Source organism: Ylistrum balloti, unplaced genomic scaffold, assembly GCF_031769215.1.
Source record: "Ylistrum balloti isolate Yb309-2 unplaced genomic scaffold, AGI_CSIRO_Ybal_v1 Utg371132, whole genome shotgun sequence".
Lineage (NCBI taxonomy): Eukaryota > Metazoa > Mollusca > Bivalvia > Pectinida > Pectinidae > Ylistrum > Ylistrum balloti.
Window position 1 is genome coordinate 17668 of NW_026782621.1, and position 25369 is coordinate 43036.

The window sequence follows — 25369 nt, forward strand, 5'->3', positions numbered from 1 at the left end:
AAAGTGATAAACTTAGGAATTACCTTGTTGTATACTTTTATATAAGTTCAAGACAGGATAACTAGCGACCTACATCGCTGTCATTTTCGTAAGGATTTCCTTTAGGTGTTGTTCGGCTCTCTCAAAACATTGATAAACCGGTATTCTTGCGTAAATATGTGACGAGAACATGACTTATCAACGCAGGAAAGGGATCTGCATTTTTTTGCAGTATGTTGTGTTTATCTTAACAGCTAGTTTATCTATTCAAACAAACCCTGAAAAGCAAAATGATTCAAACGCCTGTTTTTGCAAGGTAAGAATTCATGTTACTGTTTATTTACCTGTGCTATTTCTGCTTATGCTTGAATCATATTTCGCTAGTTACGCTACGTCGGTGAATTGCAACCAAACATAAAAAATGGACCAGTGAATCACTCTTTTTCAAAAAAAAGTATCTACAGAAATGACCGAAATGTGTATTTTTAAAAGTCATTTTTATTCAATCAGCTGTAATCGAAATATCCCACAGGAAACGCCATCGTAATCATTTTAGTTTTGTTTCTGGTTTCATATGTGACAAATTGACATGGATTACATAGTAAGATTTTATGTGTTTTAAGATCATACACTGTAATAATTATTATAGCTTAACTGCAAAGTATCAATACTGAGTATACATAATACATGTAGTGAAAAATAGACTGAGGAAATTTACACACCACAGATATAATCTGTATCTTATTGTAACTGTCATCTTTTCAGAGATTGATGCAATAGAAATTATACACTAAGCCCAACTCTTTAGGGCATTCACTGTTGACAGCTCCTTAGTATACATACATGTACATGTATATGTATAAGGAGCGTGTGGTTGTGGCTTGTACTTAGTGTTGAGTACAGGTTCCGTATATGAGCTGACAGAGCATGCTTCATTGCCTGGGAGACCCAGGTTCCATTCTTGTTAGTGCACAGGAATGTGTTTTTACCTGTTCTATTACATTGGTGCACAACAAAATTCCAGAGAGTTGTTGTGATATTTATAGTGTCTAGTAGAAAAAACAGGGAGATCCCCCAGAAAGTAATGTAGATGGAAAGGGTCATGGTTTGTGCCCTAGAGTAAAAGGGTCTCTGTCACTCAACTTATGTATAGAACATACTTCTTTTGCTCAGCTGGTAGAGCCTTGGATTGTCACTCTAGAGACATATATATATATATGTACATGTATAAACTTAGAACAGGCATTAAATATTTATTGTTTATGGTTCCATGCACACACTGCATAACATAATTATCATCAAACTACAAGATGTGAACTGGGTAGGAGAGAGGGAGGTAATTATGAAATCTAAATTTTAAAATTATGGAGTAGCATCATGAATATTAACGCCTTCAGCCTTGGATTCAATTCGGTATACATAATACATATGGCTTTTTAGGCTGTGCTGCTATATGCTAGGTCAGTTTAGTTTTTAAAATGATAATGATATTGCAATGAAAACTAGGTCATACAAACTACAATTTTACAATAGATTTTTTGAAAATATTAATTACATTTGTTTTTTGTTGTTATTGTTTTTAAAACTGATATGATATTGTTGAATTTTGACTTTAAATCACAGTTTTTGTCATATATGATAATAGCAGTATTATCTTATGTTAAGCTGAATGGTGAAGTGGACGACTGCACTTGTAAGGTAGAAAACCTGGACACTTTGAACAATGAGAAGATATTTCCAGTCCTCCAAAGCTTACTACAGAAAGATTACTTTAGATACTTCAAGGTAAGTCCATTTAAATACCAGACTAATATTTGTTTTCAGGAAGCAATTGGAAAGTAATAACTCATGTTGACCTGAAAGAACATTTATTCCTAATGTGAGCTTCATTCATTAACTCACAATATTAAATTCATACCCATATTTTATTTTATCCAATATAAAGCACATTTGTTCATTTGAAATTAAATCAAACATTTGCAAGATCATTTAATTCCTGAGAATATAATATAATTCTATGACTGTGAAATGATGATCTTTATGTGATATGATAATTCATGAGGGTGATATGATAATCCATGAGGGTGATATGATAATCCATGAGGGTGATATGATAATCCATGAGGGTGATATGATAATTCATGAGGGTGATATGATAATCCATGAGGGTGATATGATAATTCATGAGGGTGATATGATAATCCATGAGGGTGATATGATAATTCATGAGGGTGATATGATAATCCATGAGGGTGATATGATAAATCCATGAGGGTGATATGATGGTCTTTATGTGGTATGATAATTCATGAGGGTGATATGATGTAATATTAGGATGATCGTTTGGCGTAAATATGATTTACCGGTAATGTACAGTAATATATGATGATGACCTTCTGAGGGTGATTTGATACCTTTGTGATATATATCTTATTATTAAATGTTAAAGTGATATGATGATAAATTAAGGGAAATATAGGGGACAATAGTGCATCAGAATTTGCAACACCAGGTGAAAATCAGAGGATGTGTTGTTAATCCATACTCAGTTCTGTGTGTTTCTTGGGGAAACTGAAAATACAGATCATTCTGTACTGTTGAAGTTTTGTCATGGTTGGAGACACTTGACCTCAATTACTGTGAATGATATGCAATGGGCCTCCATAATGATGTTCATTGAGGTATTCTCCAGCTGGTACAAGGATACTCCACCTAAAAATCACCCTGGCTTTCCTTGGGGCAATAAACCTGACAAACAAACGTTAAGTGAAACACATTGATATCATGAAGATCTTATGATGAATATTTTAGTGTACTGAGTTTATTGTGTTAAATCTTTTAACATTGATCTTTTGAGGGAGATGAAATGTGAGTGATATAATGGTTTCAGTAGCCATTTTATAAATTTATTAAGTATGTCTGTAGATATCAGATACTCTCCAGTTACATGTTTTTTTTATATTATATTGGTAATGGGACATTCAGGATATAAGATTAATTTGATCTAGATTTTCAATATAGAACATATTAGATTCAAGACATAGTGTATACTCAACTCTTAAATGTTTGTATCTAGCTATTGTATTGATGAATTTTGATTCATGGGTTAATAAAACAGTTTTCAATTTAAAGAATTTATGGCCTTATGTATAAATGAATTAGTTATGGGTCCGGAAACCGGTACAGGTATCTAAGATTTTTACAGTTAAAAAATGAGTGACAGCTGCAGGTTTTATAAAAATTGTGTGTAACAACTTACCATACTTTCCATACTCTATTTTGTTAAATGCGTTCTACCATAAAATTGTCATCGGTCAGCATGAATAAATAAAAAGGTTCTTTATTTTCATGTTAAATATTTTCTCTATAGCTATTTAGCCCTGCTATGAACTTTATTACATGTCATTACTTCTGGGCGTAACCATATCAACTCTAGTTTATTTTTTATAATGGGCATAAATAATGTTCTTTAAATGAACTTAGAAAATAGATGTTTCTAGATTCAAGATATTTTTGAACAAAGACTCATTATTTGATGTAGTGAATAGGTTTAATGTGGTTTGGATTATGTAAATAGAGAAGTGTTCAATTATATGACTTGCTGGTGACAGGTATAATGGATACAATAGCTAAAAGTTGCATCATCCAATAAACAAATGAATTAGTAAGAGGTCCAAAAAGGGGCATCTCAGAGAGTGACACCTGGTCATGTGTACATAAAGGGAGTAATGAAAAGTTCACATCCCCTGCAAGGGTTTTAACTGATGGCCCTTTAGTCTCTAACCAGGCACTCTACCACTTGATTAAAGGTGATTTCCCACACTAGCCGAGTAGCTTTCTACTTTTATACAATGTTATGCATATGTGTCTAATACATACACAAGACTAGGGAAAGATAATGGTCATGTTAAACTGCCAGATTTTGCAACTGGAAATATGAAGCTACTTGAATAAGCATGACTACCTGATATTAAAAGGATAAGGGCGGAACACCTGAACAGTATGAATTACAGGGTACAATGGATATGTTTTCCATTGACATCCAGTAAATTTAGATAATTACACCATTCCTCATCTTGGAGCTGTTTTTCGGAGAGATTTATAAAAAGTATAAGGTTTGATGCATTGAAATATAAACATTCAAGACACACAAAATTAGTGTTGTCTCTGTATTCTACATGTAACAAGGCACTCGTCATATTGCATATGACAAAGAATTTGTCTGGATTGTCAGACAACTTAAAAAGTTTTGTATCTATGTAAGAGATTTTATGTGAATGCAAATTGTGGTATCATCTAGTCCACTGACGTTGCCAAAATTATATAATCAAGGTGTCTATATATACATGATGTTTGTGCTTAAATATTCAACAGTTGCATATACATGCTGTATTACAGTTTCTTTCTCACTTTGTAATTCGGTCAGTTCCAGTTACGTAAATTCACAAAATTGAGAAAAATAATGTTCAGCATTCTTTACTTTAGTTACTGAGTGACATAAAAATCAAATACACATTTTGTTTTCATTACATCAAAAATTGTGCTTTATCAGCATCAATTATCAGCATTATAACCTGTTAAGATTTTTTGCTGATCAGAGTCATCAAACGTATCTCAGGATGGGGCAGTAATTTTACTCAGGTGCCCACTTTATCCTTTGATTACAGAAGTGATTTCCATTTATCATCCCCTCCCCTACCACCACCCAGTGAAACATTGGAGAGTTGTTATTTCATGAACCCTACAACAGACTTGTTGCATATTCATACCAATAGCTTCTCAATGTGTGTAATTCTAAACTTTATGAGAGTTTGGTGGTCATTTGTCAAGATTAGATGGTCAAAGGTCACATTTGGTAACTTAGCACCAAATATAAACAGCTCAACAGAAGTAGCTCATAAATAATAATGATGATGATTATTAGCTTATTCACATGATTTCCACTTGATTCCGACATGCCTTAGGGAGAAATAGTAACTATACACATGTTCATAGCCCTCTTTCACTGTGAAAACTCGTATTTAGGTCTTAAATCATTGTGTTAGATTGAAGTAGCCATGGGCTGAGACCTGCAACAGGTGAAGTCAATCAGCACACATTGACAGCTGTGTGGTGATCATGTTATGTAGCTAATCAAGTCCATGATATCTGGGCCATCACTGCTGTTTATGTTTAAGTTTAAATGTGGTCATACAACAGTGAAATATCAAAATTATTTAAAGTGACATTATGGTAAAAGGATTACTTTATTCTCACTGATTTTATAGGTCAGATGGTCAAGATGACCATCGTGTTTCATCTGCCGTGAGTAAACTTTCCATTCAAATGACTTCTTCTCAACAACCAAAAGGCCCAGGTTGCTGATATTGGACTTGTAGCATGATGGGATTAAGGGCTACCAAGTGTTTTTATATGAATGACCTTGGCTCACTTTCAAGGTCACAGGGGTGAAATATGTTAAAATCTTTAAACAATGTCTTCTCAATAAGTAAAATGCCCAGGATGTTGATATTAGGCCTGTGGCATGCTAGGATGTAGGGCTAACAAGTTTGTTTATATAAATGACCTTGACATGCTTTCAGGGTCACAAGTGTCAAATTTGTCAAAATCTTTAAACAACTTCTTCTCAATGAAAAAGGTCCAGGCTGTTGATATTAGTTCTTTGATATAAGTGGATGAAGGGCTACCATATTGTTCAAATAATTGACCTTGACCTATATTCAAGATATCTCAGTTTAAGTGAGTAGAGATCTTGAAATTTCTTTTTCAACTAGCAGTAGGTTAAGAGTAATGGTATTTGTGTAGTAGCATTTATTAAGAATAAGATTTCATGTTTGGAGAAAATGTTTTTATGAATCAATATTATCTTCTTTGTTAGAGTAGTTGAGCAACTCATTTTACACCTATTTGGCCTCTCATATATAGGTCTTTATAGTCAGATGACTGTTAATACCATGGGCCCCTTGTTTATTATTGCAAATATCTATCAAGTGTATTGCTTTGTCAACATTGACGTTTGGTTTTGCTGAAAAATGCACATAAAGAAGTTAATCAATAATTACAAAAAAGGAAATCCTTATCTGTTGATCACCAGTCTGGACATGTCAAGTTTTGTGTCATATATGATAACACATGTGCACAAAACACTGTTGCCTGTAAAGAAAAATGGCTTTCACCCTGAATTGATTGGTGAATAATGTTACTTAAATTTTGTATTTGGTAATTCTGAATTAGCTTATAGTCACAAAATAATATATGAACACCCATAACAAAATCCGGCGGTGAAAAACAGGATTTTACTGACTGTGTCACTACTGTCGCTGTCATTTCTGCCCGCCATCATATGTTCACATATATAAAATGAGCTGCCTTGCATGATGTTATCAGCACTAAATTTAACAGGGGTTTACCACACCAAAGAAGTGGTCAAACTGGATACTAGAAATGACTGAATATTCAGACAGCATAGAAATGTAACTAGAAGTGTATAAAACACACTCAATCTAAAACAAAGTTTTTTCCATGATGTCCATTCATGAAACATGAAATTTTTAAGTAAGTGGAATCATTCGTTGTTTAAAGAGCATATCTATATAAGACAGAGGGTTGTACAATTATTATTGCTCTTGTTTTTTAGCAGTTTATTTTTGTATGGAGATCTACTTCCTCGGTTTTTCACAAATTTCTCTGAAACTTGGTAGGCTTTTTAACCATTACATGAAATGATATTTTTCTTGATGACATGGAGATTTTATAATTTCGGGAAGAACTATTGGCCTTTTTTTTAACAGTTTAATCTTGTTCAAATATATCCTCCTTCAGATTGTCCAGAGATTTTTTTACGTCTCCATCAATTCTTTTAAAACTTGATATGCTTCAATTTATCCTTAAGGCATTGCACTGTTTTCCCTCCAACCATTTTGGATCATGATTTTTCTCTTTTACATGTGACAAGTGTATATTGTTCTGCCCTGGGTACTCTTTTTTGTAAGAGATGGCAGTGTATCTGCTTCATAATTTTATAGCACTCTTAGGCTGCAGAAACTAGGGACAATTAAGGGAAAATATCAAACTCTTTGACTCAATGCTTTTGCAAAACATTACATTTAGATCTTTCCTAAGAAAACATATTAATTGCTGAACAATAAGCCACATCAGCACTTTTTAAGTAGCTCAGATGGGTCGGTATTTACAGAATATTTGATATAGAGTTCAACATGATCAATATCACTGACATTTACATGGTACATTACATGGAACGACAATGTCATCCATCACATTTGTTTTTAAAAGGAAAATAAATTCCTAGATTCAGTGATCTATATACCCAGGAGATTTAATTATATCTACCTTCAGAATCTACAGATACGATTGATGTCAGGATTACTGTGCATCCTTCCTGCTGATGATGTCAGTTCTATCATACTGCCAGTCATGTGCTTTATTTAGAATATATCAGAGATCTATATTCTCCTGTGGGGTATATATAATTTCAAGGATATGTCATATCTCTGTTAATGACAAGGGTTCTGGTTTATTCAGCAGTAGTAAAGTGGTCAAATTTTATTAGCTATCATACTCAAGATATACGAAGTGCCCATAAGTCTTACCACAGAGATAAGATCATATGTTTTATTCTAACAGACACCTTTCACATAAAAAGCATCTGTTGTACCAGGAACCACAAAAAGTTTCTGTATGTATTTCTTTAAATGCAAAAAAAAAAGAACAAAAATCCTGTTTTTCCATGAAATCTAACTCTTTCAGGTTGTTTTCACTATAAAAGATGCATATGATAAATGTTCAACTTTGATTCTCATTTAAAATTATTTATATATTTTTTAGTAAGTTAATTTTCAGGTTTTGTTTTCATTCCTAGGTAAATCTGAAGAAACAATGTCCGTTCTGGACTGATGACAGCCGTTGTGCAATGAAGGACTGTAGTGTATCGACCTGTGAGGAGGTAAGATCTCGTTTTCTCACCTTGCCTCCTCATTCTTCCACACCAATGAATATGCCTGATGACTAAGTATTATGTTACTACCTGTGCTAAAGTCTGGTCTGTGGTTAATGTTGTACAGAGTTAAGACCCTTGGTTTATTTTTTATAGAATCTTTCACAAATTGTAATAATAATAATAATAATAATAATAGACTTATTTCATGAGGATTTAAGAACCTGTTTAGGCGAGACTAATCTTCCACAGGGTAAAACATGGTATATGTCAAAATACAGGATTGTTCACAACATAATCATAAGATTTTCATACATTTATCACAGATACATAATTAAGAATATCACAGAATGCACAAAAGTTTGAGCAAGTAGGTTTATCAATAAATCACAATTTGTCTATTATACATACCACATCATGTAATTTAAGCAAAAAATGTAAAAATTGACATAGTTATATGCTAATATATGTAGTAATGATCTACATATGATCATGAAGTCACAAGTGTTTTTTACCTACCACAGGACCAAATACCTGAAGGACTGAAGATTGGTGCTGATAAAGTAAGTTTTGTATTTCTTCAAAAAACAAGGCAAATGAGCTAATTTGATCTAAAATTGATTAGAACTAATATAGAGTAATTTATATAGAAATGAAAATGCACGATCAATTCTTGGTATCAGTTTGGTTTTGAAACTGGCTTCATACTTTAGTTGTTTCCAAAGTGTGTTTTATTTTGTCAAAATTAATTTTGTATTGCTCTTTCATTCCTTATCAGTTATTCATCCATATTTTATAATCCTCTGATAGGGAGTAAACAAAATCTCCAACACTACAGATGTTGGCGACATTTTTTTTCTTTACAAATCTTTCTTGGAGAATGAATACCATTAGCCTGTTCATTTCTATGTAGTTATGTAGATGTGGAGGTGTGAACGGTGCAGATTATTTGTTATAAAAAGGTACAAAAGACCATGACGGACGATAATGATTTGTTTGTAACATATGTGTGTATTAAGTATTAATGATATATAAAGTTGATACACTAAGCTGTATTACACTTACAGCTGTAGCGTCCAAGCACAACAATGAAGCTTTATGCTACAGTGTGCTGTGAAATTTTTGTGTGTAGAATGTGAAAGTCAACAAACTAATTTATTTCATGTATGTAGGTATTTTTTATTTGTCTTAGATTTTTTATAGACGGGGATTTGCTTTCTTCTGTCGAGGTTTAAAAGTACTTCTACACGGAATATAGAAATCAATATGTAGATTAGAAACATGGTTTTTACTGTATGATATAAGCATACCTATGCAGTGGTGTATAGATACAAGTCTTTCATACACAGTAGGTAGGTATGGCATCACCAAATCAATTAACTACCACAACTTTATATTGTAATGACTTTCAACTTAGGGAATGTATGATATAAACATTGGTTAGCCTTAAACTATACATGCTTAGATAACAGCATTAAACCTAGAAACTTAATTTCTGTAGGAGACTTGCATGGAAACTCTTGCCATTTTTTCTCTGTAGTAAGCCGAGAAGTCAAACACATGAATTCTTCCTTATTAACTCAGGAGGTTGGTTTATGACAGGACCAAAAATAGCATTAGGTTTTTATCTACAATTTACAAAACATGTGTTTTTGTTTTTAAATACATGTTCATTGTAAGTATTGTTTGTCCTTTGTTCACAGTACACTGCTGAGGCCCAAGATGAACACACTTGTGACGAAGAAAGAGAGTTAGGGGCCTTGAATTCAACTATCAGGTATGATACCACAAAATTAAAGAACAAATCCCCTCACAACCCACATGCTCCTCCACCCTCAAAATAGAACATTTTCTACAGCACATTGAAAACTCAAAACCAAGAAATTAAAATATGATCACCATGACCAGATCAGCTGATTGCTTTACAGGGTATTCCTTAAACATTTCATCAAGTTTTACTGAAGTTTTTTCTAGTTTGAAGTTGTTAATGTGTTCAATCCCAGTATTACCAGATAAGTTTCGGAAATAGCTAATCTGTGCAATTTTAACCAATTTTCAGAAGTCATTGTACCTGTAATTGTACAATAACTTTCTGACTGTGATATTTACAACATACAGGTGTATAGATACATCCAATGGTGTACAACTGAAATCAGAATTAAATTAAAAATTTGGATTCTTTTGGTGATGTTCTGTGTGAGAAAACTTCAATATTTGGTAGATTATGAGATGTAGCAAAAAAATCAAAGATTTTTTTTAAAATTCATTTCTTGTTTCATAAAAGCTCAGCGGTATTTGATATATATAAAGCAGTTTTTGACTGATTTGGATATTTTAGTCAAAGAATGGAAGAGGAAACATTCAATAACATTCCTTTTTTGTGTTACAAATTCTAATAGAAATGCCTTTCCTTTGACATAAGTTTATTGTACCTGTATATTTCAGTGCAGAGAGTAAAGCTGCATTCCAGAACTGGACTAAACATGACGACAAACTGCAGACATTTTGTGAACTGGATGGTATGATCAAGAAAAATTTAGTCACAGAAAATAGATAATTCCATATATAGATTCCACATAAAAAACCCAATATGTTCTCCAAGGGCATTATGAACTTGTACATTTGGTCTCTGTAGACAGGTTCAAGTATAAAAATCTTGTCTCTATTAGATTTTAACTGTAGAACTCTGGTCTCTGATGACAGGTTTAACTTTACAAACTGGTCTCTGCAGACAGATTTGGTCTCTGTAGACAGGTTTATCATTAGCTATAAAAATCTTGTCTCTATTAGATTTTAACTGTAGAACTCTGGTCTCTGATGACAGGTTTAACTTTACAAACTGGTCTCTGCAGACAGATTTGGTCTCTGTAGACAGGTTTATCATTAGCTAAAAAAATCTTGTCTCTGTTAGATTTTAACTGTAGAAATCTTGTATCAATAGACAAGTTCAATTTTATAAATGTGGTCATCATAACCAAGTTTAAGTTAATTGTGCCAAGCTTGTCCCTTGTAGATGATAAATCTGCTGATATGGAATATGTTGACCTCCTGTTGAACCCAGAGCGTTACACTGGCTACAAGGGAGTGAGTCCTCACAGGATCTGGAGGAGCATTTACGAGGAAAACTGCTTCAAGTAAGTTCAGTTTACATTAATCAACACGATTCTGACTTGGATCGTTAGATAGCTTTATTTTAGAGGAGAATTCCATGAAGTGCTGTCCTTCGGAGACATTTTTAGGGGTTACTATAGCAACATAAATGCTTAATGACTGTATAACCTTAGAAACTGTTGCTGACCATCACATAAAAGATTTCCACACTAACTCTCATAATATCATGCAAGGATTACAACAGTGCTAGAGTCACCACATTGGTAGTGAAAACCAAATGTCTATATTCATAAAGGGCAAGGATTTTAATTCTTAAAGACATTCTATCAACAGATATATGATTCTATAAAAATCAATTTATTCATATCAAAAGTAAGAAAGAATTTTTTTTATTGTTTTAAGTCTTTATTTTTGTTCAGAAATCTATAAGAAACTTTTTATAACATGATGGAGCAAAGTAGCTTATTTTGCAGGAAACTTTAATTTGCTTTAATTGTTTTCATTTGATATATTTTTTGTCATGAAAATATCAATGTTAAATGGAAAACTGTTTTACTTATTGTCCTTATCTAGACATTGTACCACAGTATCAGAAATATTTATGATTATCAATTTGTTGTTTTTAGGCCCGATGGAAAATTTCGATATGGTTCTCAACAGTCTTTGGCTGGTAAGTTACTTCCTGTCTGGGTTAGGTATGTGTTCTATTACTAGACTTCTATGTGTTGTGTACTGTTGAATATGTACATTTTGTGTTCTCAAACTCTAACACTTTGATTGGCTACCACTATATACCTGGTAATGCAATTATTGTCACTAATATATTAAAATACAATGAAATACTCAGTCTAATACAATGTATTTTTAATTTTCACATCTAACAAAGTAGAATATATCTACTAATAGTGAAATTGTAGAGACGCCTATGAAATCTTGCAAAATATTACTGGTAGTTTTCAGGTTTTATTTCTCTTCGGTTAATGATTAGAAGAACTACAAAACAGGGAATAAATATTATGTAAATGATATTTGAAGTATCAAGTATCAGAAGACATAAATTCCCTATTGATAGACTATATAATTGATATATACTTAATATTGTAATGGATTGCCTATGAGGTAATCATATCTAGTCTGTATTTTCAATGACAAATTCAGCAACCTGTCAATTTCCTTAGATTATTGAACAGTGGAATACTGGTACATGATGCTTGTTTGTACATGAATCTGATATGTCAAGAAATCTTTGATATTAATAAAAAGTTTTGTTGTTCCTGAAAACCAGCTTACTTTAAAGGTAAATGATATACGCAGACTGTTTTATTTTCTGGAAGGCCATAGAAAAAACTATAAGGACAAAGTGTTTCTATAGTAACCGTTCCCTTTAGATATGGATGTTTGTTTAAATTTGCTTCCTCTCATTTTTTCGTTGCGAAAAAGTTTTGTGCACACTTCTATGATATAACTACATAATGTAGTCACCTGATAATGGTATCCTCTTTTTATTGCCAAAGTAAACTCTATCTACGTTGACCCATGATATAGGTAGAAAAACTGCAGTGGCTAATCTTGTTTTAAGTACTATTCTAAAATTTTCAGATATGTTATTCGGAATTTTGTTGTCTTGTGTGTTAAGTTAATTACAAATGATACCTACAAAAGCTGTAAGGTATTTTTTTATTTGATTATTATGAGAAAAACAACAATAGTTTTTCTGAGAGAAAAAAGAAAATGTGTGTTAAAAGGATTAAATTCATTTGATTATGAGTATGAAACAAGTTTTAAGCATTTATCGATCACTCTTGTTGGCCCAGATAGAAGTGTGAGGGGTCTTATTGTGGGGGGTAACTGGACCACTCGGGGAAAATCCATGTGGTTGGGCAGGTGACTCCATACCTTTTAACATCTCTTCTGGAAATTGAACTCTGGACACCCAGGTGAAAGGCAGATGTGTGAACATAGTGCGCTCCAACTGCCCTTTTTCTGTTTGATATACAGAAAGTTGTACTTGTGCCATATATACCCCTGTAGATATATGTATTGTAAACAGGATATTGATATATATTTTTACATGATGTCTTGATGTTTACAGATAAGATACTTGTACACAGCAGTTTATCTACCTATACACTTAGTGTGTTCTGTAGATCTGTATTTCTCAATCTACTTTATTTTACACGTTCCATAGCTCTAGTGATGACAGGACAGTCTGGTAAACATTCTGTGGTGTAGACCCTGGCTCCATAAACTTATCAAATGTTTTATTATATTGCTGATTTATAATGGAGAAAATGGATGAAAGACAAATTTGAACTATTGATTAAAGTATTTTAAAGTAATTATAAATTTAAGGATGTATTCTTCTGACATTTGACTGGAAGTAAGACATGAAATATCTTTGACTTTTGTGTTCTTGTCACTTTGTTAGCAATAGTTGTACTTATAAACTCAAAGGGGCAATTTTCATAATGCTTTGAAGTATTTTTGCCTGTAGACTGATTTTTTTTATGCCATAGTTGACAGTGTGATTTCGTTAATAGTGTCAACAATTTCAACATTTTCCAGTTGCTAAGGTATTTCTCTGGAGCAGGACTCTGGAAGTCTTGGGTAGATTTCAACTAAATTTAGCATGAATTATCACCACAAATCACTGATTTCAAATTTGTGAATTCTGACTTGTTTAACTACTTTCCTGGATTTTGAGGACCCAAAAACAAATATTTCAGCTTGTTTCTTGATCTTTGAAAAACTAGCTATTTTGGTGAAAACTGCAAAAATTATAGCACAGAGACCCCCCTCTCTCTTAAGCATGAAAAGTATCCTTGAAAATTTTGTCATTTAGATCATTTTGAAAAACCTATTTTTTTTAACTTCTCAGAAGAATACAACCTTAAAGAATTTCATTTCTAAATTTTTTTTTTTTTAATTTATCGTTCTTTCATTTCAAAATACAATTTAAGAGATAAAGTTGATCTGAGTTAAAATTAAATTTAAGTCAATACCGTATTTATTTTTCAAAATTTAACACTGCACATATATTGGTTTTCAGTGCTGAAAGTAATTGTTTAATTTTATTATTTCAAACTTCATATGCTGTTAAGATTTTGACCATTTAAAGATGTTTCAGATTTGTGATTTGATCCATCATAGGTATATTCCATAACTGCTTGTTTTTAAGAAATGATGGTTTGCTTATATACCTGTATAGTTGCTTAACTTTTGGATGAGCCAAGTAGTGTGGTTTAGAAAATTATTTTTAAAATATCAGCTTTGTTGCTTTTTAAATATTGAGAGCTGTTTCATAATATATAACCATACCTTATACTTTTAATGTTTATTAGATATTTTTTTCAGTTTTGTAACTCTCCTGGCCTGAAGGGCACAAAATATATCACTATTTCTAACCTTAAGAATCACAAAAGTTATTTATGATGTGTTGTAACTTTCTTTTTCGTTTTTTAATTTTACAAGTTTTAATTAATTTAAATATTTTTTATGATTTTTCCCAATTATACATCAGCAAGCGAGTTAGAAGGTAACAACAATAGAAATTGTCACACAAGTCCTGTCTGTGTTCTCATCCTGTTGTCTCTTTCAGCTGTTATCTCATCACAGTAGTCACCATGTATCTTCCTTTTTAATTCATTCATTTGTACAGATGAAAAATTATTTGAGGAACCACTGGTATCAAGTTTGATATCTTATGATAAGATCAAAGTTTCAAAGTTCATTTTATGTAAATATTTCTGAAAAAAGTAGTAATTTTTACATGGGATTGGTTTATGATTTTAAATCTATACTTTCAGAGGCTGATTATGAAAAAAGTTTCTAATAAAAAATTTAGCCCCTCTGATAAACTGTATGTTCTAGCATATCGATAGCATTTGAACCTTAACCTCTGCTGAGATATTTGAACCCTATAGCACTGCCAGCATCTTGAGTCTTTAAATAACTATTCAGTAGTTGTATAGAATATGGCTGTCCTTGGACCACAATACTGGAAACTATATCAAATTCTCGAATATAGAAAGAGCAGTATGGACGATGTCTGTGTGGAAGTCATCAGTGTTGTTAAAATATAACATTTAGTAGAAGATTTGATGATATCATGCATTATTAAGCTTGGTATGACTGGTTCCAAATGAAATCTTTTCCAGTCATCTTTGTGGGAAGTTTTCTACTGAAGGTTTTATATGATGTGGGGCATGTGGACAAATACATTGGGTCACTAATTAGAACCTGTATTAAGGAACCATCAAAACTAGGAAATATTGTCTCATTGTATTTTTTATCTTTTAATTAAAACACTTTCAATCAGTATATTTATCCCTGCTGTCAATGTGTTTCCCCCTACCAAATATATATATTATGGAATTTACAATTTCTTTATTTGAATCAATTGAAATACATTTTGTATTTCAAAACATTTAACATAGAACGTCGTAATCAATCTTTATTGTCTATAAGCAGTACACAACACATGTTGTTGTATTTAATCCTCATATCCCTTGTTGAAAGTTTCAGTAATTCTTTCCTATCTTCAGTAAAATCCTTAATTCCCTAGAGGTGGTTTCTCAAGACAGGTTCTACTACAATCAGGTGAAAAAAGTATATCTGTGTGGCCTTTATACAGAGGTTCACCAAAGTCTCATGTGAAGATGGAGACAATTACAGATGAGAGATGCTACAGTACACATTTCCTGTGGAGTGATTTTTTTTTCTCTCTTCCTCACTTTTTACCTGATAAGCCTAATTAACTGATGGCTTGGTGCCAGATTGGAATATCATTGATTCATCAGTTGGTTAATTTATCATATTTTCAATATTCATTCTTTAAAGACTGCTGTGAAAAAACATGATAAGATTTTGTCTAGAATTATTCAATGACCTCATACCTGGTAAAGACAAATAGGTTCTGATTTTATTTTAAAAAATAGGTCAGGTCTATATTTAGTCTCTTTTAGGAGCCTTAGAGGCTAAAGAAAGGCCATTGGTATAATGTACTACAAAAAAAAAAAAAAACCCAAAAAACAAGACATAAATTTTGAAATTTCATATATTAAGCATAGTCAAGAGATTTTGATGCTGATAAGAATGTGTAAAACATATCAGAAGACTGATTGCGGGTTAGAACACCTACATATACAACTCTCTATGGGGAAGGACTGTTATACCTGTTATTGTGAAAAATCTCCTCATGTTGTGCATGTGAACATTGTGATAGTGATGTTTGTTTTCATTAAATTTTGATATGTCTGCTCAGACCATCATTAACGAAATAGAATAAGTCGTTGTATAAAGATCCAGCTTATAATGTTCTAAAAAAGATCATACAAAGATGGTTGTCAAGATACCTCTAAGATCTCTTGTTAAATGTTTTTGTATAAATGTTTTTTAATTGTTAACATTTCTTTCTAAACCTGTGTATACTATATATGTTTGTGAAAATTGTGACTGAGATATAGAAACAATGTGACAAAACCTATTGATGAAATGTACTGTTTTACAGAGATGTGCCTTGAAAAGCGAGCATTCTACCGTCTCATTTCTGGCCTCCATACCAGTATAAACCTTCATCTGTGTGCCAAGTATCTCTTCCCAGGTAAAGTTGTCTCCCTTGAGTTATCTAATTGTGATTAATGACCAAAGCCACGATTTAAACTTTGTTGTAGAAATATGGCTCATTTCCTACATTGGGACTACAGGAGTTTACTTTGAGGAATATTTGTTCCCAGATCAGATGAGAATTTACCTCAGTTTTAGTTGCCACATCATCCTCACAAGTAAAATGTTTGAATAAATCTCCTCCAACCTACTTCCTATAGTACAATGTAGAGCACAAAAGAAATGCTTGCGGATTTTAAAATGGCACCTGATAATACAATAATGATAACATGTGATTAAGGAATGTAATAAATATCTGAAGTTAGATAAATCAGGTGTCAGATAAGTCCTGTGTCAAAAAAGTCATGTGTCAAAAAAGTCAGGGGTCTGGAAAGCCAGGAGTCAGATAATTTAGATGTCAGATAAGTCATGTGTCAGAAAAGTTGGAAGTTAATTAACAGTTCCACTCAGGTGTAAATTTCTTTAACAGAAAAAAAAGAAACTTTTTTGCCAAAGACTGTTGTACAATTGTGTTTTATGAAACCTACATTTTATATTTGTTTGTGTAAAAGAATATTGAGAGTTATGCATTCTATTACATGTTTTTACCAATTTCAGCTACTCTGTATAGTGCTCCCTCCTGGGGCCCCAACCTTAAGGAATTCACCAGAAGGTTTGACCCTGATGCTACCAAAGGTCGTGGACCACAATACCTGAAAAACCTTTACTTTACCTACCTAGTGGAGTTGAGAGCTATTGCAAAGGCAGCACCATATTTTGAACAGGTCTGTTGGTTGATTACCCTGGTAGTTGTGACTTCTTGTCTGTTTGTCTTTCTGTCTTTCCATATGTTATTTTCTGACTTATTACAAATAGCTTCAGTTGTGATCGAAGGGGATAGATCATTTCCTCTGATTAGGGACCATCAGTTGATGGGAAAATGAGGCTTTGCAGAAAATAAAATTCTTTATACTGTGTAACTTTGTATAAACCTAGCTTGTTTACTATTTTATTAAAAACACATTTAGTCAGATAGTGAAGTTGTTAGAACCTATCAGAACCGAGAAAATTATCTTCATACAATAACATCTTTGTAACCAAACAGGAGGAATTTTTCACTGGTGATGCAGAAGGTGACGAGGATGTGAAGAAAGGAATCAAACAATTCATCAAAATTGTGAAGTAAGATTAAAAAAAAATAATTAAGGGTCTCAAGTTTGTTGTGATATGCACTCATTAAAACCCAATGTCTGTGCACAGCTTTAGAAAATAATGTGGGTACTCATTTTGAAAATCAAATGTCAAAATCACTGGGCAATATTTCATACAATGAAATTTTTTTTTAATGGGAAGGTAATTTTCAGGATTTCTTTGACAGATATATTAACACCATTTACTTCATTGTGACAAATATCATTTCCAAAAAAGTGTCCTAGTAATTTATAATTTACAAGCATAATAACAGTTAATATATATCTGGCTATGTAATATGGGACCTAGTGTGTATTAAAGTTAAATTAGAAAGTAGATTTTAACAATATAATTTAATACCTCTTAACTTGCATACAAAAACAAATCATTTTATACAATTGAACATATCTGATATAAAACCGTGTTTTGTTTCATTACAGGTCATTCCCAGACCAGTTTGATGAGAGTAAATTGTTTCAGGGAATACCAATGGAAGCTTCAAAACTCAAGGTGACACAGCCTTATTAACGAAACATTTCTATGTTTAATGTTGATTTGCTTGGATAATTGTTGAATTCTTCACCTATTCTTGAGTAATTCTTCTGTTCTTCTGTAATTGGTCATGGTTTGTTAGGGTGTAGGACTACCATGTTTATTCTAAAAAAATAATACTGACTTTCAGATATAGCCATAAAAAACTTCTTCTGAACAACTAAAATGTCAAGAGTATTGAAAATTAGTCATTATTTTCTCTGTGTAAATATGAATCAGCTTTGGTCAGATGAATGATCTTGATTTAGGAGAGATCAAATTTGTAAAATCCTGTAGACATGGTTCTTCATATGAACTTTGGGACCTTGGCCATTGGTGTTTGTCATTAGCATGAAATTCCAAATAGATAACCTCCCAGGACACAAATGTATCAGATGTGAAGAGTTGATTAAGATTTTCCATACTTTAAAATGAATTCTAATGCAACTAAATGATGGATTTATATCAGTAGATCAGCTGTAAATATTTCACACAACCAGCAGGTGACAACTTGCTGATTCCATGTGTTATTGTTTCAGGAGGAATTCCGAAACCATTTCCTCAACATTTCCAGGATCATGGACTGTGTAGGCTGTGACAAGTGTAAACTCTGGGGAAAAGTTCAGGTATGACATAGTAAAGATGAAAATATACAATTACTTACCTGTCCAGGTGAATTCAATGATTTATCAAACTAAGAATTTCAGAGGCTGAGGGAAATATCCATTACAAAGATTGTTAAATTATTGCATTCACCTCAAACCAGGTCAATAATTTTATGAAATTTCTCCAAGTGAACATTTTGAGAAAGAAATAAATTGAAAAAAAAAACAAAATGACAAGAGAGAGATAAGAACATTATAGATTTAGAATTATTTTTCTTTCAAAGTTTGCAAATATATTATGAGACATAAATGTGTACAACACCATTCCATTTGATTGATTTGAGGAAACATAGTCTAGTCATTTGATTTTCTTGTTTCTATGTTTGGGAACAAACTAATTTCATTGGATTGTTATATCAACCGGGAGCACTGTTTTGATATAATGTTGGGATGTCCCTTGTTACCACAGTTAGGTTGACGCTGGATGATAGGACATATCCAGTGATATGTAAATATACAACATGTATATTCTCTCTACAGATAGCCATGTGTTGTGTTTGATATTTCAGATACAAGGAATGGGGACAGCACTGAAAATTCTTTTTTCTGGAGATTCTATAGGACCTTTATCCACTGTAACTGCACTACAGAAACAAGATTTCCAACTTAGGAGAACTGAAATTGTCTCCCTTTTCAATGCATTTGGCAGGTAAATCATTTTTGGTCATAATTCAATATTTGAATTAATCACTCACATATTTATTACAATTTGAGATGTGTACAGGATGTTTGATTTTTACATGGTTTCTTTACAATATTATTATCTGAAAAATCCACAAGATCAAACTGACACTTAAACTGATTTGTTTTTTGAGTTTAAATGGAAGCTCAGTTTTCTGACAGCATTTTTAATTGAAGAACCTGTTAGAACTTGTCAGATTATCTAGTGGTAAAAAATAAAAGATTGACTGGTCTAAGGACTGGAATCTTGTATTTACTATGATATTTCAGATTATTTTTCTCAGTACTAATATGTAACTAATCCTGATGATAATACATGTAATGGTCTGGTCAACATTAATGGTCATAACCAAAGAAATGGTGTTACTTTGGTCTTAGAATATTGACATTTTTTATCTGTTAAATATTATATTATATATACATTATATGTATGTATTCCATTATGATGAAAAAAAACCTATTTGAAAAAGGGATTGGTTTATTGACTGGTGTGCAGTTAATTTTGGTTGGCTTTTACATAAGTGTTTCACTGAAATGACCTTCCTTTTATCTTTCAGACTTTCCAGCAGTATTAAAGAAATTGAGATGTTCAAAAGCATGCTGCAGTGATCCTTCTTTTTTAAAGTGACTGTATTTGTGTTTTAAAGCATTATTAAAGTAGTAACTCTAGTAAGACGCAATGTCATTTCCTTTTAAGGGAGATGAAGCACATATGATTGTCTTTTCAGTAAAGTTGGTGCTGCAGGAAAGTTAACAATTTTAAGGTGGAGTTGTGGTGAGTGACATTTCTTGTATTTTTGATTATCTGTAGGAATCTCATTGTGTAATTTTTATTGTCGCAGTGAATCTTTCGGAGATTTAGAATCAAGGCTTACTTATTAATCTACCATGTCATATATATAGGGCTCCAGATAGAAATTTGATATGCTTATAGAAACAAAAACAACCTTTATCTGATAGTCTTTAAAAATCATATTTATCTGATTAATTTCAGCAAATTGTTGTGTTGACTACAATCATACAATTGTCATTCTTCATAATTTCTTCAAAGTTGGTTTAGTTTGAAAAGGTTATTGAATATTTAATAACTTATGACCATAGATGTTAACTATGTGATGTAATCTGTAATGTGACATTAGATGATGTAATCTGTTGTGTGAAATTAAATGGTGTAATCTGTTATGTGACATTAGATGATGTAATCTGTAATGTGACATTAGATGATATAATCTGTAATGTGACATTAGATGATATAATCTGTGATGTGACATTAAATGGTGTAATCTGTAATGTGACATTAGATGATATAATCTGTTATGTGACATTAAATGGTGTGATCTGTTATGTGACATTAGATGATATAATCTGTAATGTGACATTAGATGATGTAATCTGTGATGTGACATTAAATGGTGTAATCTGTAATGTGACATTAAGTGGTGTAATCTGTTATGTGACATTAGATGATGTAATCTGTAATGTGACATTAGATGATATAATCTGTTATGTGACATTAGATGATGTAATCTGTAATGTGACATTAGATGATGTAATCTGTAATGTGACATTAGATGATATAATCTGTTATGTGACATTAGATGATATAATCTGTAATGTGACATTAAATGGTGTAATCTGTAATGTGACATTAGATGATATCATCTGTGATGTGACATTAAATGGTGTAATCTGTTATGTGACATTAAGTGGTGTAATCTGTTATGTGACATTAAATGGTGTAATCTGTAATGTGACATTAAATGGTGTAATCTGTTATGTGACATTAAATGGTGTAATCTGTTATGTGACATTAGATGATGTAATCTGTAATGTGACATTAGATGATATAATCTGTTATGTGACATTAGATGATGTAATCTGTAATGTGACATTAGATGATGTAATCTGTAATGTGACATTAAATGGTGTAATCTGTAATGTGACATTAAATGGTGTAATCTGTTATGTGACATTAGATGATGTAATCTGTAATGTGACATTAGATGGTGTAATCTGTAATGTGACATTAGATGATGTAATCTGTAATGTGACATTAGATGATATAATCTGTGATGTGACATTAGATGATGTAATCTGTTATGTGACATTAGATGATGTAATCTGTAATGTGACATTAGATGGTGTAATCTGTAATGTGACATTAGATGGTGTAATCTGTAATGTGACATTAAATGGTGTAATCTGTAATGTGACATTAAATGGTGTAATCTGTTATGTGACATTAGATGATGCAATCTGTAATGTGACATTAGATGATATAATCTGTGATGTGACATTAGATGATGTAATCTGTTATGTGACATTAGATGATGTAATCTGTAATGTGACATTAGATGATGTAATCTGTAATGTGACATTAGATGGTGTAATCTGTAATGTGACATTAGATGATATAATCTGTAATGTGACATTAGATGGTAATTTAATGACAATATTGACTGTTTTTGGGTGATATTGTTTTATTTTTCAGTATTTTCTGATACAAGAGACAGTCTGTACTTATTAAAAGATCGCGTTTTCCATTTCTTTAACAGTTTGACAGTGGTTATATTAGACATCAATTTACAAATAACTCTTCTTTGTCCATAATTTTATATACAAACATTTCAGAAAATATTTTCATATCTGTTTTCTCCTGATTATATTCCTCGAATACTTGAATCATTGTCTTTGAAATCCCTTTATAGAAAAATATACTTCCAGATCTGTTATATTGTGATCGGACCATTAGACTTCAAAATAAAAGTCTTAATAGCTTAATTGTATGCAAGTAGATGTGCATGTATCAGAAATTTCAAATATAAGAAATTAAAACTTATATTGATTTATTGGAATTAAGCAAATTTTCAAGAATTAAAAACACTATAAATTATGGAAATATGTTAGATCATTTTGAAAGAGAAAACAGTTTTGAAAATTTGGTTGCGTGGTATTTTTCAAACTGACAAACTATGAAAACAAAAACATTAACTTCAGCTATACAAAGAAGATTTAAGTAAGATGTTCTACAATAAGTTTTTCTAATATATAATGTGAATATCTATAGTTTATAGATAGATAATGGGTTTAAGATGTTTACTGTATTTTGTTTACAACTGGTGCTGGAATATTGTGTGAAATGATACATATTTGTGTATTTTTGTTTTGATAAATATCTTTTTGATATAATGTTCTCCTAAACCTGTAAATATCACCTCTCCAGTAGTCACCAATTTATTGTGTGGGAAATCTTTGATAATTTTCATACATAACAAAAAATAATCTTGATTTCAAAGAAAAAAGAAAGAAAAGAAAAAATACAAATGTTAACAACAGTATTGTTTTAACACAGGAGTGCCCTGAGATGAAGAAATTTGATTCAATTGTATTCAATATGGAAATGGTCATTTTTATCACATTTTGGAAATTATATTTTGAATTTAAAGCAAACAAAACCCATTTGAAACAATTGTAATTAAAATTTTCCATCGAAGCATCATTAAAATGTTTGTCAACATGTGGAGATTAAATAGTATTTCTGCTTAAAATGTTCAGATTTATGCCATATGTGTTCATGGAGAAAATGTATTGATTGATACAGTATTTGTTTCATTTTATCATTTGAAACAAGTTTTTTTTCTTTCTTTTTTCTATTACAGTCTAATCATTAAACAATTAAACAAAAGCTACTGTGCATTACCAAGAGAAATTCACCATGACTATAGAAATCATTGTTTTTGTTTTAGAAGCAAATGTCACATGAGAAAAAAAAAATTCTATAAATATTTTTTCTAAAGATTGTTTCCCACCAACACAGACATTCCCTTGGCACATCATGGAAATGTTATCAGTATTAGTGTTTTAATACTACATTTGATATTTTGTGAATAGATCTTTTATTATTAGTAGTATTTCAATGCTTTACCTGGTTATTTTACCCTTATGACCACCTCATGATTGTACAGCTTCAAGGTGTACGATTATCATGCTACAGTTATCTTTTTTGTTTGAGTTATCTCCCCTTAAAACACTAGATTATAAGGAGCATCAAACATAAAAAACATAAAAGATTTCATTTCAACTTTTATGTTTCTAGTTTGTGCCATTTAGGCATCTGGTTTTTTTTTTTTTTTTTTTTGTAAAAAATCTCAATCTTTACAAATCCAGGACATGAGATGCTCATCTACAACCCACTACTATAATGGAGAAGTGATGCTATTTATAGCAGAATGTATACTGGTTTTTGTTTAGATGTCTAGAATTTCACAAGACAAACATGATACAAAAAAATTTCCAAACAGATTGGAATCAAAATCTCCATGTAAAAAGTAGACTGAAACCACTGTAGAAGATATTTTTTGCATAATTAACGTACTGAAAATTCAATATATGGATTGACTTTGTCTTAGTGTTATTTTATTTCAATTTTAAGGAGGATTTGAAATTCAAAAATTTGCTACAAGTTAGGCATAAATGGTTATCCCAAAACTATATAAAAAAATAAGTTTGACATTTAATGCAAAAATGTTTTGATAACAGCAATTTCATTACTTCAACAAACAGTCTCTCTTAAGACGATAACTTATACTGTTACCCTAAAGTGTGATGTGTAGGAATATTTTAACTGAGTTAAACATATGAATTTACATTTTCTCCACTATTTGATACATTCCACTTGAGTTTGTGTTTGTTTCTTTATTTTGAATGACACATGCACATGTATATTTTACTGAATGTTTCAAACTTTGAAAAAGATTTATCATTTAATGGCTTTGGGTTTTTAAATTAAGTGTATAATGAATTAATGTCATTAAAACCATGCATATCTACGAAGCTGTCCATTTTTGGATACAGGTACATTTAGAAATTCTTAAGAAAAAAATGCAAGGAAATCATGCAATTTCTAATAAAAATGACTAATGATTGTGCTTGAGATTGTAAGGAATCAGATATGTCTTAAATTAATTATGTATTAGAATTGTTCATGCTGTTTTGTGGTAACGATACTTTAGAGTGAGCAACATGGCTGATTTTTCTTATTTTTTTCCAAAGAAACAACATGTTGTATTTTTACCTGTAATTATATGAGTTATAGTTGAAAAGTTTAACTGATGTGATTTGTGAGGTATTGGAGGTTAAGCAATTTATTTTTAGCTCACCTGGCCGTAAGGACCAAAAGAGCTTGTGGCATACTGCAGCATCTGGCATCTGTCTGTCCTTCAACTTTTTCATACAAATCGCTACTAGTCATAAGTGACTGACAGGATTTTGATCAAATTGGGTCAGCAGCATCCCTAGGGAACACATTTTTTATACATAGTGCTTCTCTAACCACTGCAGGCCCCAAAAGGGGAAATCTTAATATCCTACTGTAAGAATGAATGGATATTTCCCTACTTTAGTCTGAAATATTCTTTGTGAAGTGGATTTCAATTGTGTATAAACAGGGGATTTCAGCCCCTAACATGGGAGGGGTGGGGGCCCAATAGGGAAAATAGAGCAAATTCTTTAAAATCCTACTTCTCCATTAGGAATGATTAAATATTGCCCATATTTGCTCTGAAGTAGTCTTGGGTGAAAGGGAACAAAATTTGTGTAAGGATTGGTACTCAATTCCGAAGGGCCTTAGGGGCAAGGCACAAAAAGGGGAAAT

At 31.7% G+C, this 25369-nt stretch overlaps 1 protein-coding gene across 1 annotated transcript; it reads left to right on the forward strand.

Moving 5' to 3' along the window:
- Positions 1–169: 169 nt before the first annotated feature.
- LOC132560959 (ERO1-like protein beta) lies at positions 170–20325 on the forward strand. The gene is made up of 15 exons (XM_060225665.1): positions 170–295; positions 1645–1764; positions 7859–7942; positions 8458–8496; positions 9637–9710; positions 10379–10452; positions 10947–11067; positions 11671–11714; positions 16554–16646; positions 17267–17433; positions 17754–17830; positions 18280–18349; positions 18910–18996; positions 19545–19684; positions 20274–20325. The coding sequence occupies exons 1-15, from the start codon at positions 170–172 to the stop codon at positions 20323–20325; spliced, it is 1368 nt and encodes a 455-aa protein (XP_060081648.1).
- The last annotated feature ends 5044 nt before the right edge of the window (positions 20326–25369 follow it).

What these genes read in the sequence shown, in the direction of transcription:
- LOC132560959 (XM_060225665.1), top strand. Translation starts at nt 170, where the DNA reads ATGACTTATCAACGCAGGAAAGGGATCTGCATTTTTTTGCAGTATGTT. An exon ending in ATTACTTTAGATACTTCAAG is followed by an intron (nt 1,765 to 7,858) that starts GTAAGTCCATTT and finishes TTTCATTCCTAG; the next exon opens with GTAAATCTGAAGAAACAATG. An exon ending in TACGAGGAAAACTGCTTCAA is followed by an intron (nt 11,068 to 11,670) that starts GTAAGTTCAGTT and finishes TGTTGTTTTTAG; the next exon opens with GCCCGATGGAAAATTTCGAT.